Source organism: Delphinus delphis, chromosome 16 (genome assembly GCF_949987515.2).
Source record: "Delphinus delphis chromosome 16, mDelDel1.2, whole genome shotgun sequence".
In the NCBI taxonomy this organism is placed as follows: domain Eukaryota; kingdom Metazoa; phylum Chordata; class Mammalia; order Artiodactyla; family Delphinidae; genus Delphinus; species Delphinus delphis.
This window is the reverse complement of record NC_082698.1, coordinates 16,032,502-16,048,475: the sequence shown is the minus strand read 5'-3', so window position 1 is coordinate 16,048,475 and position 15,974 is coordinate 16,032,502. Positions and strand designations below refer to the sequence as shown.

At 38.8% G+C, this 15,974-nt stretch overlaps 1 protein-coding gene across 1 annotated transcript in view; it reads left to right on the top strand.

Annotated features, from left to right (window-relative positions):
- Nucleotides 1–2,458: 2,458 nt before the first annotated feature.
- The window catches only part of TDRD1 (tudor domain containing 1), a 35,315-nt gene continuing 21,799 nt past the window's right edge, over nucleotides 2,459–15,974 (top strand). The window contains exons 1-9 of the mRNA XM_060033557.1: nucleotides 2,459–2,768; nucleotides 4,919–4,977; nucleotides 9,371–9,515; nucleotides 12,164–12,269; nucleotides 12,767–12,830; nucleotides 14,000–14,104; nucleotides 14,329–14,511; nucleotides 15,022–15,165; nucleotides 15,723–15,891. Of these exons, the coding sequence (XP_059889540.1) occupies nucleotides 2,477–2,768; nucleotides 4,919–4,977; nucleotides 9,371–9,515; nucleotides 12,164–12,269; nucleotides 12,767–12,830; nucleotides 14,000–14,104; nucleotides 14,329–14,511; nucleotides 15,022–15,165; nucleotides 15,723–15,891 (1,267 nt within the window). The 5' untranslated portion in view covers nucleotides 2,459–2,476. The remainder of the gene's footprint in view (nucleotides 2,769–4,918; nucleotides 4,978–9,370; nucleotides 9,516–12,163; nucleotides 12,270–12,766; nucleotides 12,831–13,999; nucleotides 14,105–14,328; nucleotides 14,512–15,021; nucleotides 15,166–15,722; nucleotides 15,892–15,974) is intronic.

Below are 15,974 nucleotides of genomic sequence, written 5' to 3'. Positions count from 1 at the left end.
AGATCAGGTTTATTGTGTTAGTAAAATATATATCACTGCTTGTTTTCTATCTGTTGACTATTATGTGTCTAAAGCAGGTGTGTCCTCATTGTGACTGCATTTCTCTTCTAATCAGTTTTTACTTTATACATCTCAAGGCGATGTCATTGTGAGTCAGAGATTTCTGGCCCCTCTCTCTCCTGGGAGGGTTTCTTTTACCAATGTAAAATATCTCTCTTTATCCCAATATTTTCTACCTTGAGTTCTATTTTATCTGCTGTTAATGCTATTAATATTAGCAGCCCAACTTTATTTTGGTTATTTGCATAGCACATATTTTAGTCCTTTTATTTTCAAGCTTACCATGTATTTTGTTTAATGTGTGCCTTTTGTGCACAGTACGTATCTGGATATTTTCCTCCCTGGGTCCATCTCTCTTTTTCTATTTTGAGACTGAATCATTGATATTTAGATTACTTGGGCTGGGGTCTGTCATCTTATTTGATATTTTCTGTTTACCATACTTGAATTTTTTTTTCCCTGTTGGATTGTGATTTTAAAGTTATGCTTTGTTTTTGTCCTTGTGGTAGTTGCCCTAATACTTTTTTTTAAATTTTATGTATGTATTTATTTATGGCTGCGTTGGGTCCTCGTTGCTGCACGTGGCCTTTCCCTAGTTGCGATGAGCACAGGCTCTGGACGCGCAGGCCCAGCGGCCATGGCTCACCGGCCCAGCCACTCCACAGCATGTAGGATCCTCCTGGACCGGGGCACGAACCCGTGTCCCCTGCATCGGCAGGTGGACTCTCAACCACTGCGCCACCAGGGAAGCGCGGGGGCCACTCTTCATTGCGGTGCATGGGTCTCTCACTGCAGTGGCCTCTCTTGTTGCAGAGCACAGGCTCTAGGCGTGCGGGGTTCAGCAGTTGGGGCACGTGGGCTCTAGAGCACAGGCTCAGTAGATGTGGCACACGGGCTTAGTTGCTCCACGGCATGTGGGATCCTTCCAGACCAGGGATCAAACCCGTGTCCCCTGCATTGGCAGTCGGATTCTCAACCACTGTGCCACCAGGGAAGCCTGTCCTAATAATTTAAATGCATGTTCTTTATATTTCTTGTACAGAGTCTAGCGTTACTCAATATTCACATCGCCACCCAGCATCCCCTGGAAGTTATTTTCCTTTTGTAATTTCACAGTATTTCTGTCTTACTGCATCCTTCATAGTAGTTCTCAATCTGATCCTTCAGTTTAGGTATACCTGAACATATCTGCTACAGGTATGCTTTCCCTGACAGCTACAGTATCTCCCCCCACAGCTGCCCATCTGCCCGCCTTCTATTAGGGATCTTCCCACCTGTAAGTCTGCTTGTGTATTTCTTTTTTCTTTCTTTTTGTAAATTTCATTATCTTTTCTGTACTGTCATTGAATTAGGCTGGGCCTGATTTAGAGCAGAGATAGAAGTTTTAGGACACCACGAGGGAGGATTTTTCTGCTCTTTATCTTCTATTTAAAATAAGGTCAAATAATATTTAGCTATTACTCATACCAGTTTCAGCTATCTGTTGCCTTTTTTTTTCCTGAGCAGTTTGGGGAAGATAGGCAGAAGTTTTGTCTTCAGGCTAAAGACAAAGCGATAGGTCACTACTTAAAAATAAGAGTTGTTTGTCTACTTATATTACTTCCTCTGTGCAAACACTTAGTATTTTCAAGGAGTAATAGGGAAACAACAAGCCCACATAATGTCTGATTAGAGGTTTCTCAGAAGCGCTTTGCAACAGTATGTGTACCTTATTTTCAGTGAAGGGCACACACAGATAAGTCCTTAAAAGCAGTAGATACAAGTTACAATTTATGGAAGCCCAGCTGGACATTATGAAACAGAGGACTTGGGAAAAACAGACCAAACCGGAATCAGCTGAGGCAAATTGTGAAGGATGACTAGGAAGGAAAGGGTTGACCAGGTTGATGAGAGAGTGAGGGCATTCTGGGGACCTGGTTCAGCATAGTCAAAGACATAGCAGAGCAACAAGTAGGGGAGGATAGAGGGATTCTGAGAGGCTAGACAGGTAGGGGATGACCTGATCTAAACACTACCCTCTATTGTATTTCACCATTAAGTTGTAGGCTTTAGGTCGGAAGTACTTCGTTTAAAACTTGATGGTCCTTTTCTATTCATGTTGTTTCCAGAAGCTTTTTAAAGTAAGGAATGGTGTCGAATCCAGAGATAACTCTTTTGATGTCTCTTGATTTGCCCATTGTCGAATTCTGTTAAACTTGGGAGTTTGTACTTAAAGAATCGTTCTTTTCTTGTGCCTGTAGAACAGGCTTTGATATCATGGTTACAGTTACATCTGCTTTGGAATCGTTGATGAGAAAGAGCTGTTACATAAAGAGAAATCACCTGGCCCTGCAGTGCTTCTACTTTGGGAATTAAAAGTTGCCTTTTAATACATTTCTTCCCTTAGACTTCTGTGAATGTTAAATTGCCGCTTAATATGATGTCAAGAAATAATTTGGAGGCATCTAGCTGTAAAATGACAGAGCCATTTAATTTTGAGAAAAATGAAAGCAAGCTTCCACCGCATGAGTCTTTAAGAAGTACCGGAGGACATCCTAACCATCCTAATTTCAGGTTGAAAAGCCCAGAGAATGGAAATAAAAAGAAAAATTTTTTGCTTTGTGAGCAAACCAAACAGTATCTGGCTAGTCAGGAAGACAATTCAGAATCTTCAAACTCTAGTGGAGAAGTGGCTGGATCCAAAGGAGACAGGACGATGCTGCCAACAGGTGAGTAAAACCTGTAGGCTTAATACTACTTGATTCTGATGGTTTCTTCGACTTATCGAAAGTATGTGTAACTATACACCAGTGTGCTATTAACAGAACAGCCAAGTGGCTAACTTACAGGATTTGCATATGCATATTAATTTAGAAGGAAAAACCAGATGCCAAGTAGCTACCTTTGGCTACATTAATCACAGAAGGATTCCTGAGGAGAAAGTGTCTACAGACAAGCCTCCCTCCTCCCCACCTGCCCCAATCCAGAGACATACTGGGAATGTAGAAAGCAAACACTCTGGCTTTTTATGGATGTTCTAAAGATTGGCCGTATTCTAAAAATACTATGCAGATTTTATGCATGTAATAGCTCACAAAGGTATGTCTAAGACATTAACTTGTTTCATTTGATTTTTTAAATCATTCCTTTAGTCTTAATTCTAAAAATCTGCTTTTTAAGGAGACTGGGGCCTGGTGGAATTAGCCTCTGTGAATGTGTATGAGATGTGATCCTTTAATATTATGGTGATGTAGTCCTCAGAGTATGGCCCTTGGGCCTCTGGAGTCACAACTATTTTCCTAATAATATTAAAACATTATTTGCTCTTTTTCACTGTGCTGACTTTATGCTGGTGGTGCAAAAGCAAAGGTGAGTAGACTCTGGCACCTTGTTAACTTGCCTTTAGCAGAGGTACCAGCTTGGGCTAGTGGTCATTGTTTTTCATTTTCATGCCCTTGCAGTTAAGACAAAACAACCCAGAAGGGTCAGTTTTACTTAAGAATGCCCTTGATAAAGCAGTACAAATTTATTAGTAAGTCTTGAGCCTTGTGTACAGGTATTTTTAGTGTTTTGTTTAACAAAATGGGAATTGCTCCTAACTTTTGCTGCTTACTGAAGTATGAAAAGCATGTGTGTGATTGAGTTGTGAGCTGAATGGAAACTTTTTTTCTTGGAACGTCATTTTTAATTGAAAAGAATGACACACTGTGGTCATTCGGGCTTAGATATCTGGCAGTCATTTTCTCAAAAATGGACAAAGTGAGCCTGTCTCGTCAAAGAAAACAGCTGACAGTATTTTGTTGCTAATGATAAAGTGCAAGCTTTCAAGCAAAAATGAGAGTTTCAGGAAATGTGTATCTGCCACTCTGAGCTTGACAGCTTCCCAATACTTAAAAGACTTTTCTGGTGAGATGCATGGTGATATTAACACACAAGGTTTTTCTGTACTGTCTTATGAAATGTGTCAACATTTGGAAGATCTGCATAACTCAGGAGTTTCTCAATCTTTTCCTGAAGACCAATGCATGATGCTCTGTAGTCCTGCATGGGTAAAAATCCATTTAAAGTGCAAGATAAATCAATGGATTCTAATATAACAGTATGAAAAGTTTATTGATAACGGTTTTAGATTCCACATTGCAGCTAACCCTTAAACTACCACTTGAGTTTTGGGGTGAATTAAAGGAGAATATCCACAGTTACCTGAGAAGGCCATAAAATACTACTCCTATTTGCAACCATGTATGTGTGTGAGGCCAGATTTACTTCACAGTTAAAGCAACATATCATAACAAATTGGATTCAAAAGCAGATATGAGAATCCAACTATCATTGGTTAAGCCAAACATTAAAGAGATGTGCAAAAATGTAAAACAGTGCCACTCTTCACACAATTTTTTTTTTTTGGCTTTGGAAAATAGTTTTTAAAAAACCATGTCAGCATGTAATGCAGTTATTATTTTTAAGTAAATATATTTAAATGTTTAGTTTTAATTTCAACTACTAGTATTTGAAATTTCTAATACTTAGTTTTAATTTCTAATAATGCTAAATATTGATAGTTACAAGCTATGTAAACAAAAGCTCTTTGAGGTCCTCAGTAATTTCTAAGGGTATAGAGTCTGGAGTTCAAAAAGCTTGGTAACTTGTTGCCTTCGTGAATGGAGAAAAGTTCACAGTGAGGTATATAGTAGTCAAGGAAATTTCAAACAAATGCTTTTTTTTCATTAGGAAAAGTAGGATGTTACTTATTTATATGTAGCTTTAAGGTTATTATGGTATAGCTTTATTATCTGAATGTTGCGTAATTATGTTGCTGTACATTTTCAGGAATAAAGTAATATTTGACCTTTATTAGGCATTATGTTTTACATCCCAGGTAACTCTGTGTCACCATTAAATGTTGGAAATAATTCACCACCCAAAGAAGTAAATAGTGTAAGTTATTTATTTTTTTTCTATTTTGTGTTTTTGGGTAAAAAATTCTAAACATGTTTTTATATCGTGTTAATGAAGAATTACTCAATTTGCGGGTATTGTTCAAGGTCAGACTGTCTTATCTCTAGCCTAGTATCTTTTTAAAAATAAAATTCAACTTTTTCTATTTGGGTAATTATAGATTGACCTACAGTTGGAAGAAATAATAGAGATTCTTTGTAACTTTTACCCAGTTGTTTCCTGTGGTAATAAGCTGAAGAGCTATAGTGTAATATTACAGTCAGGCTGTTGACATAATACAGGCAAGATACAGAGCATTTCCATCACTCGAAGGATCCCTTCTGCACCTTTTTATGGTCACATCCACTTCCCTCCTGCCCCTACCCCCTTCTTAAGCCCTGGCAACCATTAACCTAATCCATATTTCCAAAATGTTGTCATTTCAAGGATGTTATATAAATGAAATCATAGAGTATGTACCTTTTGGGATTGGATTTTTTTCATTCAGCGTAATTGTCTGGAGATTCACCTAGATTGCTGTATGTATCAATAGTTCAATGCTTTTTATTGCTGAGTAGTATACTGTGGCTTATTTAAACATTCTCCCATTGAAATACATCTGGATTGTTCCCAGTTTCTGGCTATTATAACTAAAACTGCTGTAAACATTCATGTGTAAGGTTTTATGTGAACATGAGTTTTTAATTTTTGTTTTTGCTCTAGGATAAATGCCCAGGAGTGCATTTTTGGGTCATATAGTAGTTGCATATTTAGTTTTTTAAGAAGCTGCCAAAGTGTTTTCCAGAGTGGCTATACCGTTTTACATTCCCATTGAGAATGTATGAGTGATCCAGATTCTCTGCACCCAGCATCCTCACCAGCATTTGGTGGTGTTACTATTTTTAGTTTCCCTATTGTCACATTTGTGTAGTGATAGCTCATTGTGGTTTTGTTTGACTAATGGCTAATGATAAACATCTTTTCATGTGCTTATTTGCCATCTGTGTATCCTTTTTGGTGAAATGTTCTCCATGTCTTTGTCCATTTTCTAATTTGGATTGTTTATTTTTTTACTGCCAAGTTTTGAAAGTTCTTTATATATTACAGATTCTAGTGCTTTGTCAAATATGTGATTTACAAATATTTTCTCCCAGTTTCCGGCTTGTCTTTTTATTCTCTTAACAAGATGTTTAGCAGAGCAAAAGTTTTTAGCTAGGTCCTGGTCAATTTTTCCTTTTATGGATTATACTTTTGGTGTCAAGTCTAAGAACTTTTTCTGCTATAGATGCAGAAAGTTTTGGGATTTTTTTTTCCCCCTAAAGTTTGTAGTTTTATATTTAAATTTGTGGTCCATTTTGAGTTAATTATAAGTTGTGAGACTTAGGTTGAGGTTAATTTTTTTTTGGCTAGGGATGTCCAATTGCTGCAGCACCATTTGTTGAAAATGTTATCTTTCCTCCACTGAATTGCTTTTGCACTTTTGTCGGAAATTAGCTGGGCTAATTTGTGTGGGTCTATTCTGGATTCTCTTTTCTTTTCCACTGATCTATGGGTCTTTCCCTCCACCAATACCACACAGTACTGGAGCTATGATGGTCAGTCTTGAAGTTGGGTACAGTGATTCCTCCCACTTTCCGTTTCTTTTTTCAAAATCATTTAATCTAGTTTCTTTCCTTTCCAGTATACATTTTAGAACAATCTTGTTTGTATCTACAAAAAATCTTGCTGGAATTTTGATAGGAATTGTATTAAGCCTGTATATCAATTTGAAAATTGTTGACATCTTTGCTGTGGTGAATCTTCCAATTAACACAATCTGTCTCCCAATTTATCTAGATATTCTTTTATTTCTTTCACTTTGTGGTTTGCAGTTTACCAGCGGTGCACGTTTTGTTAGATTTACACCTAAGTATTGTTTTTTGAGTGATTGTAAATGCTGTTATGTATTTTATTTCATGTGTCCTCACGTTCATTGCTAATATATAAAAATATGGTTGATTTCACATGTTTATCTTGTATCCTGTGACCTTCCAGGAGTCACTTATTCTAGGAATTTTTTTGTAGACTGCTTGCAATTTTCTACATAGACAATTATATCATCTGCCAATAAAGGACAGTTTTATTTCTTCCTTTTTAAAATATATGGTTTTAATTTCCCTTTCTTGCTTTATTGCACTGACTAGAACTTCTAGCATTATGTTAAGAGTGGTGACAGTGGACATATTTGTTTCCAAACCTAGGGGGAAAGCACTGAGTCTTTTCACTGTTGAGTATAATGTTAGCTATAGAATTTTTGCAGACGATCTTTATCAAGTTGATGAAGTTTTCTCTATTCCTACTTTTCTGAGAGTTTATATCATGAATAGGTATTGAAATTTTTAAGATGCTTTTTCTTCATCCATTGATATTGTTGTGATTTTTTTTCCTCCTTTAGCCTGTTAGTTTGGTGGATTGCATTGATATATATTTTTTTAATTTAACCAGTCTTGCATCCCTGGAATAAGCCCCAGTTGGTCATGGTGTATAATTATTTTTTATATGTTGCTGAATTATATCTGATATTGTTTCGATGAGGATTTTTTACATCCATTTTCATGAGAGAGGTTGGTCTGTGATTTTCTCTTTTTTATTGTCTTTGTATAGTTTGGGTATCAAGGTAATATTAGTTTTCTGGAATAGAGATTGTATAGAGTTGGTGTTAATTCTTCTTTAAACATTTGGTAGTATTCTCCGGTGGTAAAAAACCATATGGGCTTGGGGATTTATTTTTGGGGGAGTTTTAAAATTATGATTCAGTTTCCTTAATATTTATAAGGCTATTCAAATTATCTATTTCATATTGTGATAATTTGTGATTTTTCAGGAATTGGTCCATTTTGCTTACATTGTGAAGTCTACATAGAGTTGTTCGAAGTATTCCATTATCATTTTTATATCTTCATGGTCTGTAGTAATATATCCCTTATTTCATTCCTGATATCGGTAATTTCTGCCTCTGATTTCTTCACTGTTAGTCTTGCTAGAGATTTATCAATTTTGTTCATCTTTTCAAAGGACCAGGTCTTGTTTCACTGATTTTTTTCCTCCAAGTTTTTATTTTTAATTACATTGATTTCTGCTTTTATCTTTATCGTTTCCTTCCTCTGCTTGCTTTGGGCATGTTTTGTTCTTATTGTTTAGGTTCTTGAGATGAGAACTTACATTATTAATTTGAGACTTTACCTCTTTTCTAGTATGTGACTTTAGAGCTATAAATTTCTGTCTTGGTGATACTTTGTGTCCCACAAATTTGATATGTTGTATTTTTATTTTCTTTTAGTTCAGTGTATTTTTAAAACATTTCCCTGAGACATCCTCTTTGACTCATGCATTATTTAGAAGTGTATTGTCTAGTTTCCAAATGTTTGGAGATTATCTGTTCTCATTCTGTTACTGATTTCTAGTGTAAGTCCATTGTGGTTGAATAACACCGTCTGTATGATTTAAATTCTTTTAAATTGGTTGAAGTTTGTTCTATGGCCCAGGATGTTCTTGGCTGGACAAGGGTGGGAGTTCAGCTTCCCAGCATCCTTACTGCTCCCCCCCCCCCATATCCTCTCTACTTAACACGATGTGGAGGGAGGATTGGAGGTGGAAGGGTTTGGAGACACTCCACTCATTACTATTGAATGGTGGTGGAAAATCCTGACTGTCCACTAGGTTTCCTCTTAACACCACCCCAATGGTGCTGGTAGTTGGGGGGCATGGGGGACACTCTTTACTGCCAGGCAGAAGTCCATGCTCCCCATGCAGTCTCCACAGGGAGACCCCACGAGGATGAAGTGCTGGCTCCCTACTCTGTTGGCCTTCTCTGATACCACCCAAGTGGGAGAGAGGGGCACCTCACTGTAGCCTGGTGAAGGTGGAGGTCTAGGCTCCCCAGTCTCCCTTTGCTGGTGGGATGGGGCCACAGTTTTTTCTGCGGCAGCTGTCTGGAGTAGAGCAGTTACTGATAAAGTTTTTCTGTCTGGCTGGGCCATCCCTTTCCTGGTCTTTTGGCTAGAGAGAGCAAGCGAGCAGGCTTTTTGTTGGGGCTTTTATCATCTGTGCCTTTGGGTGTTTCTGACTTCTCCAGCACCGCATCTGAGATATATGAGGCAGAATAAAAACTCTGGGGACTCACTGCCATGTCCTTCTCTGGGTGCCAAGTTCCTAGCCTGTCTGCTGCCTTCCTTCAGTGTCACTGTGTGTTTATTTTATATATAAGTCCAAGGTTTTTAGTTGTACTTAATGGTAGGAGTAAGGGAAAGTACATCTATCTTGTCTTCTCGGCAGAGGAAATCCCAAGTCTAATATTTAACAAACAAAACATTATTACCAAGTTTTAATACTGCTATTGCTCTTTTCTTAATAGAAGACTAGCAATAATGTGTCTCCTGCAAAATCAAAAAAAGTACACAAGTTGGTTGAGAGTTCCTTGTCCATAAATGATCCAGCACTCTTCAGCTCATTAGGACCTCCTCTTCGGTCGACAACTTGCCATTGCTGCGGTCTATTTGGTAAGCATATTGCTCTCAGATGCCTGTTGGATTATTCCTTTACACATTTGAAAAATATTTTTATTATGTAAAACATTACATATAAACAGAAGAGTATATATAAATCATATACCCATTTCCCAGCTTCAACAGCTGCCAACATCCTACCATTCTTGTTCATCCATGCCTTTTTTTTTTTTTTTTTTTTTTTTTTTTGCAGTACGCGGGCCTCTCACTGTTGTGGCCTCTCCCGTTGCGGAGCACAGGCTCCGGATGCGCAGGCTCAGCAGCCATGGCTCACGGGCCTAGCTGCTCCGCAGCATGTGGGATCTTCCTGGACCAGGGCACGAGCCCCTGTCCCCTGCATCAGCAGGCGGACTCTCAACCACTGAGCCACCAGGGAAGCCCCATGCTTCTTTATTTGATTATTTTTTATACTTTTTTTGAGATAAAACATACTTGCACTGAAAGGCACAAACTCATAGCCCAATCAAGATGAAGAATACTTCCATCTTCTCAGAAAGTTCCCTCATGTCCCTTCCCAGTCACTATACCCCCCAGAGGCAACCACTGTTGTTGTTTCACCATAAATTAATTTTACCAGTTACAGAATTTCTTGTAAATGGAATCATACAGTATAGACTCTGTGGGAAGCTTTTCCTGTTCAGAAAATATTTCTGAGTTTAATCCATGTTTTTGCGTGTACATTAATTTTTTTGTTCGTTGCTGAGTAGCATTTCATTACATGATATCACAGTGTGTATATCTGTTCTGTTGAACATTTCGCTTGTGTCCAGCTTTTGGCTATTATGAATAGAGCTCTCTACACGTTTTTGCATAAGTCTTTGTGTGGACGTATGTTCTCGTTTCTTTTGGGTACAAACCTAGGGGTAGGATTGCTGAGTCAAAAGGTAAGTGTATGCTTAACTTTATAAGGAAAAGCCAAACCGTTTTCCAAAGTAGTTGTCCCATTTTGTATTCCCACTGGGAGTGAGTTCTGGTTGCTCCACATCTTTGTCAACATTTGGTGTTTTCAGTCCTTTTAATTTTAGCCTTTCTCATGGATGTGTAGTGGTATCTCCCTGTGGTTTTTTTGTTTTGTTTTGTTTTGTTTTTTGCGGTACGCGGGCCTCTCACTGTTGTGGCCTCCCCCGTTGCGGAGCACAGGCTCTGGACGCGCAGGCTCAGCGGCCATGGCTCATGGGCCCAGCCGCTCCACGGCATGTGGGATCTTCCCAGACCGGGGCACGAACCCGCGTCCCCTGCATCAGCAGGCGGACTCTCAACCACTGCACCACCAGGGAAGCCCCTCCCTGTGGTTTTAATTTGCATGTCCCTCATGATCAATGATCTTGAGCAGTTTTCCTGTGCTCACTGGCTATTTGGATATTTCGCTTCTTTTTTCCAATTTCTTTTAGAGTGGAGGCATTTGAGGCCAGCCTGATTTCGTTGTTTCTTTATGTGTTTTTTGTTTTGTTTTTCAGATAACTTGTTTTCCTCTGCCTGGAAACTGATAGGTTTTTTTTTAAACTTCATTTCAAAAACTTCCTGGGTTTTTCTAGGTGTGATTCTCCTTGTTGGTTTTTGTCTTGTTATTTTTAAATGGCACGAGGTGAACCTCATCAGACTGTGTTTGCACATGTCTGTTTTCACCACCGCGGATTTTCTGTTCCCTTTGATTGTTCCTTTTATATCGTGTGTTCTGGGTTCTGCTTTAGGAAAGTCAGTTGTGTTTCCAGTCTGTCTGATAACAGCCAGGGTTCTTGGCCTTCCCCAATCAATAGAAATTGATCAGAGGACAGGCAAGAAATTCAGGCAAGGCTTTATTGGGGCAGTAGGGGGAGTGCGAACAAACAGCAGGTTCTCTTGCTTGCTCACTCCCTGAGTAGGGGGTGAGCTTGTTGCTTATATGGGGTGAGGGTAGGAGTGTGTCCAGGGGTCAGGCCGGCGGGGTGGCTTTAGGCTGTTTGCCCACCTAAGATGATATGGTGTGCAGGGGGCATGCGCAGTACCCTGCTTTTCCTCCCGACCTCCTGGTTTCGCTCCTGGCTCGTCAAAAGTGGCAGTTGGGTTTTTCTGGTCTCTTGGTATGTTTTGTCCAGAATTTGCCCCAACTGCACATGCACGCAGTTATCTTTAGCCCCATATGGTTTCTTTGTATTTTGTGGCTCGAGGAGAGGTGTGTCCAGGTGCAAGCACTGCAGCAAAGGGTCGCAGGTCCCAGCCTATCTCGTGTCCTCCTTCTCTTTTTCATCTTGGCCCCCTTTCTCTGCAGTTCAACGGAGCTTTATAAATTCAGTTTGTTTGTTTGTTTGTTTTTGCGGTACGCAGGCCTCTCCCTGTTGTGGCCTCTCCCGTTGCGGAGCACAGGCTCCGGATGTGCAGGCTCAGCGGCCATGGCTCATGGGCCCAGCCGCTCCGTGGCATGAGGGATCCTCCCGGACCAGGGCACGAACCCGTGTCCTCTGCATTGGCAGGCGGACTCTCAACCACTGCGCCACCAGGGAAGCCCTATAAATTCAGTTTTAACACCTAATCATAAACAGCATAATCCTCTTCACATATTCTCCTTGATATGATTAATAGAATGACGTCTTTGAAACGGTCTCGTTCCTGCCAACAAATATTTGCAATAAAACATTGGTGGTGTCATGGGCTGTGTTCTGTAGGGCCGCTGAGGTGCTCACAGTGCAAGCAGACGTACTACTGCTCTGTCGCATGCCAGAGAAAGGACTGGGCAGCCCACAGCATCGTGTGCAAACCTGTTCAGCAGAAGTAAGTGTGATTTTTTTTTTTTTACATTCATTAGAGAATATTTTAAAATACGGGTTGTTTTTTTTTTTTTTTGGTAGTATAAGGATCAAATCAGGTAAGCAGGCCATAACTATGTAAAAGTTGCTGCTTTTTACTTTTTTATTTAAGTATAACATAAAGTATACAAATCTGAAGTGAACAGCTCTACAATTTTTGATCCCCAAAACTCTGTTTTAAGTAATGTAGGTATTTTCTCCATTTTGCAGATAGGGAAACTGAGGCTTGGAGATTGTGGCTATCTCCCTTTCATTAGGTGGCTTTTGGAAGAAGCACACCTGTGCACAGGGCAGACCCTTGCATAGCCAGCATGGGGTTGTTTTACTTTGTTACTACTGTGATTCTTTCTGGAAGAAGCTGTTTTGTTCTTTCTGGATTTTGTTGAGAATTTAACATTATTGTGGCCCTTACTTTTAATTGGTTCTGTGCTGTAAGTATTATAATTGGTTGCTTTATTTCAGTTTCCACAAACTTGAAGATAATAAATCACCTTTTGAAACAAAGAACATGGAAGTGAAAAAAGAGGTATGATATACTTACTTTCTCTTTGCCTTTAGAGTGAATTTTTAATGACTCCCTTTATTTTGAAGTAAGAGGACCTAAGCTAAATAAAATATTTATGACTTATTTCTCCATTTCACCAGTGTTTGTTTATTCCTGTTGAATAAATCTGTACACCCTAGTGACAGATTTGGTGAGCGTTGGGGGTCTATGAGAACTGTTTATGCCCAGCTTTTTCCAAAAAGGACTTGAGATGGCCGTGTCTCGCTGTAGGTGGACTACTGAGAAAGTTGTCTCTTTGTAGTCCCTGCGTGCACATGCTCTCTAGCTTTGTGTACTGGATTCTAATAGGGCCCTGTTATCTAAGGAGCACTTTTTCCTGTTAATACCTTTCTTCCATGTAGCTAACTGTATAGGGTAAATCATTTGCAATCTGGAAAGTATCAGTGATGTCCAACTCATATTTTATAGGTAAATTTTAGCTTTCTCTAGCTGGTCCTAGCTTCTACTTTAAAAAAAAAAAATCCATTCCTATAAAAATGTTAACAAGTGAAAACTTAAAACACGACCCTCCCCGCCCCCTTTTTTAAAAAATAAACTCAACATTGCCATCACCATCATGGCCTGATTCTCGGGTGATCCCAGTGCTATGCACACTGCCTATGGACGGTACGTTTTAGTAACTCTAGAAGACGTATGTTATTTCTCTACACCCTCATTCAAACCTGGGAGTCAGGCTGTTTTGACCTCGGTTCTAGCAAATAGTGGCCATGGTATCATTTATTTTATTTTATGTTATTTTTAATTATTTATTTTTTATTTATTTATTTTTGACTGCATTGGCTTTTCTTTGCTACACGTGGGCTTTCTCTAGTTGCGGCGATTGTGGGCTACTCTTGGTTGCGGCGCACGGGCTTCTCATTGCAATGGCTTCTCTTGTTGCAGAGCATGGGCTGTAGATGCACAGGCTCAGTAGTTGTGGCTCACAGGCTCTAGAGCGCAGTCTCAGTAGTTGTGGCCCACGGGCTTAGTTGCTCTGCAGCAGGTGGGATCTTCCCAGACCAGGGATCAAACCTGTGTCCCCTGCATTGGCAGGTGGATTCTTAACCACTGTGCAACCAGGGAAGTCCGGCCATGGTATCATTTAAACATGTGCTTGTAAGTAACTCACTTAATGTGTTTTTTCAAACCAGAGTGACTGTCCTGTTGGAGTTACTAAAGAAATAGCCACTTGTGCTGATAAAATAATGTTTTCTGATTTGAGAAGCCTACAACTCAGGAAAAGCATGGAAATAAAGGTATTTGTTGTTTAATTTCCATAGACAGAGATCCAAAGAACTGTAGATTTTTATTTCCTTGTTTCCTGTGTTTGAGTTTATAAGACAGCTCCAAAATACAACTGAAATTGATAAAGATTGCAAAAACTTGTCTACAGTACTTTTTGTATCTTGTTATAAAGCTTTACAAAATTAACATTTGCTTTGTTCTCAGTGAGTTATTGCAACTTTTTTGTCTTTGAAAGGGTATAGTTACTGAATTCAAACACCCAGGTGACTTTTATGTGCAGTTACATTCTTCAGAAGTTTTAGAATACATGAACCAACTGTCTGCGAGCTTAAAGGAAACATATGCAAATAAGGCACATGAAGAAGATTATATTCCTGTAAAGGGGGAAGTTTGTGTTGCCAAGTACACTGTCGATCAGGTAACCCCTAATGAAATATTTAACAAGACATTTTAATTTACTTTGGTCCTATCAGCTTGACACCAGAGCTTTTAATGATGCATTAGATGGCTTGAGGTGAGACTGGTCACACTGCTGTTTCTCTTCCTCAGTCAGGAGTCCACATCTGTTTGCTTACTTCCTCCCTGCCTGAGGCCACTCCAGCTCTGCATGTAGGCTCCTCAGTTGCTGGGTACAGAGTGATTGCTAGTCCTAGAGCTTGTGTTTATTTGTGTAGCTGAGGCATTAGTGTGTCACAGAGTCCGCTGGGCTAGAATAGCCTGGGAATTGTTGTGTATATTAAAGCATCTAAAATGGACAAATTTGGGGATTTCTGAGCCAGATTCTTAGGAAATTAAGGTAACTTGTTCATAGAGTATCTCAGAACAGAACAGTAACTTTTCCTTTGCATGTTCTGTAGATTGAGAGTTTTTAAACCTAAGATTGTGAAATGCTGTTTAGAAGCAGAATACCGTTATATTTCACTTTCAGACCTGGAACAGAGTAATAATACAAGATGTTGATGTACTGCAGAAGAAGGCACAAGTCTTATATATTGATTATGGAAATGAAGAAATAATTCCAGTAAACAGAATTCACCAACTAAACAGAAAAATTGACTTGTTTCCTCCTTGTGTAAGTCTCTTTTACTTTTTGAATTCCTAATAGCATCCCAAAGGAGCTGTTTTTAATGTTTTGATGGACATAATATTTGCGTGTTTGTTGCCATGGTTATTATGAGAAAGGACCTATTGGTGTATCTTTTACTATGTAGAGAAACAATCATGGACTTTCTTGGCTCCATTTTATTAGGCATTCCTTAGTTAAGTACTGCCTCAGGTAGGAAACTTAGCATTTTTAGGGACATCTTATCAATCTGCTCTTTAAAAACAATCATTTTTATATTTATTACATTATTTGGAAGCAACTTGAATTTATGTGTAATTGAAGGATAATAACCATCCTTTGGTTGATTTCTCAAGCTTAAAGTCCCAAAAGGAAAAGCATTGTGGATAGAATATCAAGAGAGACAAATAATTATTCATAAAATTGTTTATCGGATTAGTACTTGAAGATTTTTGATGAATATTCAGCATGAAATACCTTGTCTTTAAAAAAAATCTTTGCATAATTAATTAGAAAAAAGTCACTTTCAAATACTAATTTTTAGTAACTTGTGTAAAATCTTTCAGGCCATAAAATGCTTTGTAGCCAATGTTATCCCAGCAGAGGGGAATTGGAGCAATGATTGTATCAAAACTATTAAATCACTGTTAATGCAGCAGTACTGCTCTCTAAAGATTGTGGACATCTTAAAAGAAGTGATTTCCTTTGCTGTGGATGTTATGCTGACAAGTTCAGGTAAGATCTGAATCTTTCTTTTTTTTTTTTTTTAAATTTTATTTATTTATTTATGACTGTGTTGGTCTTCGTTTCTGTGCGCA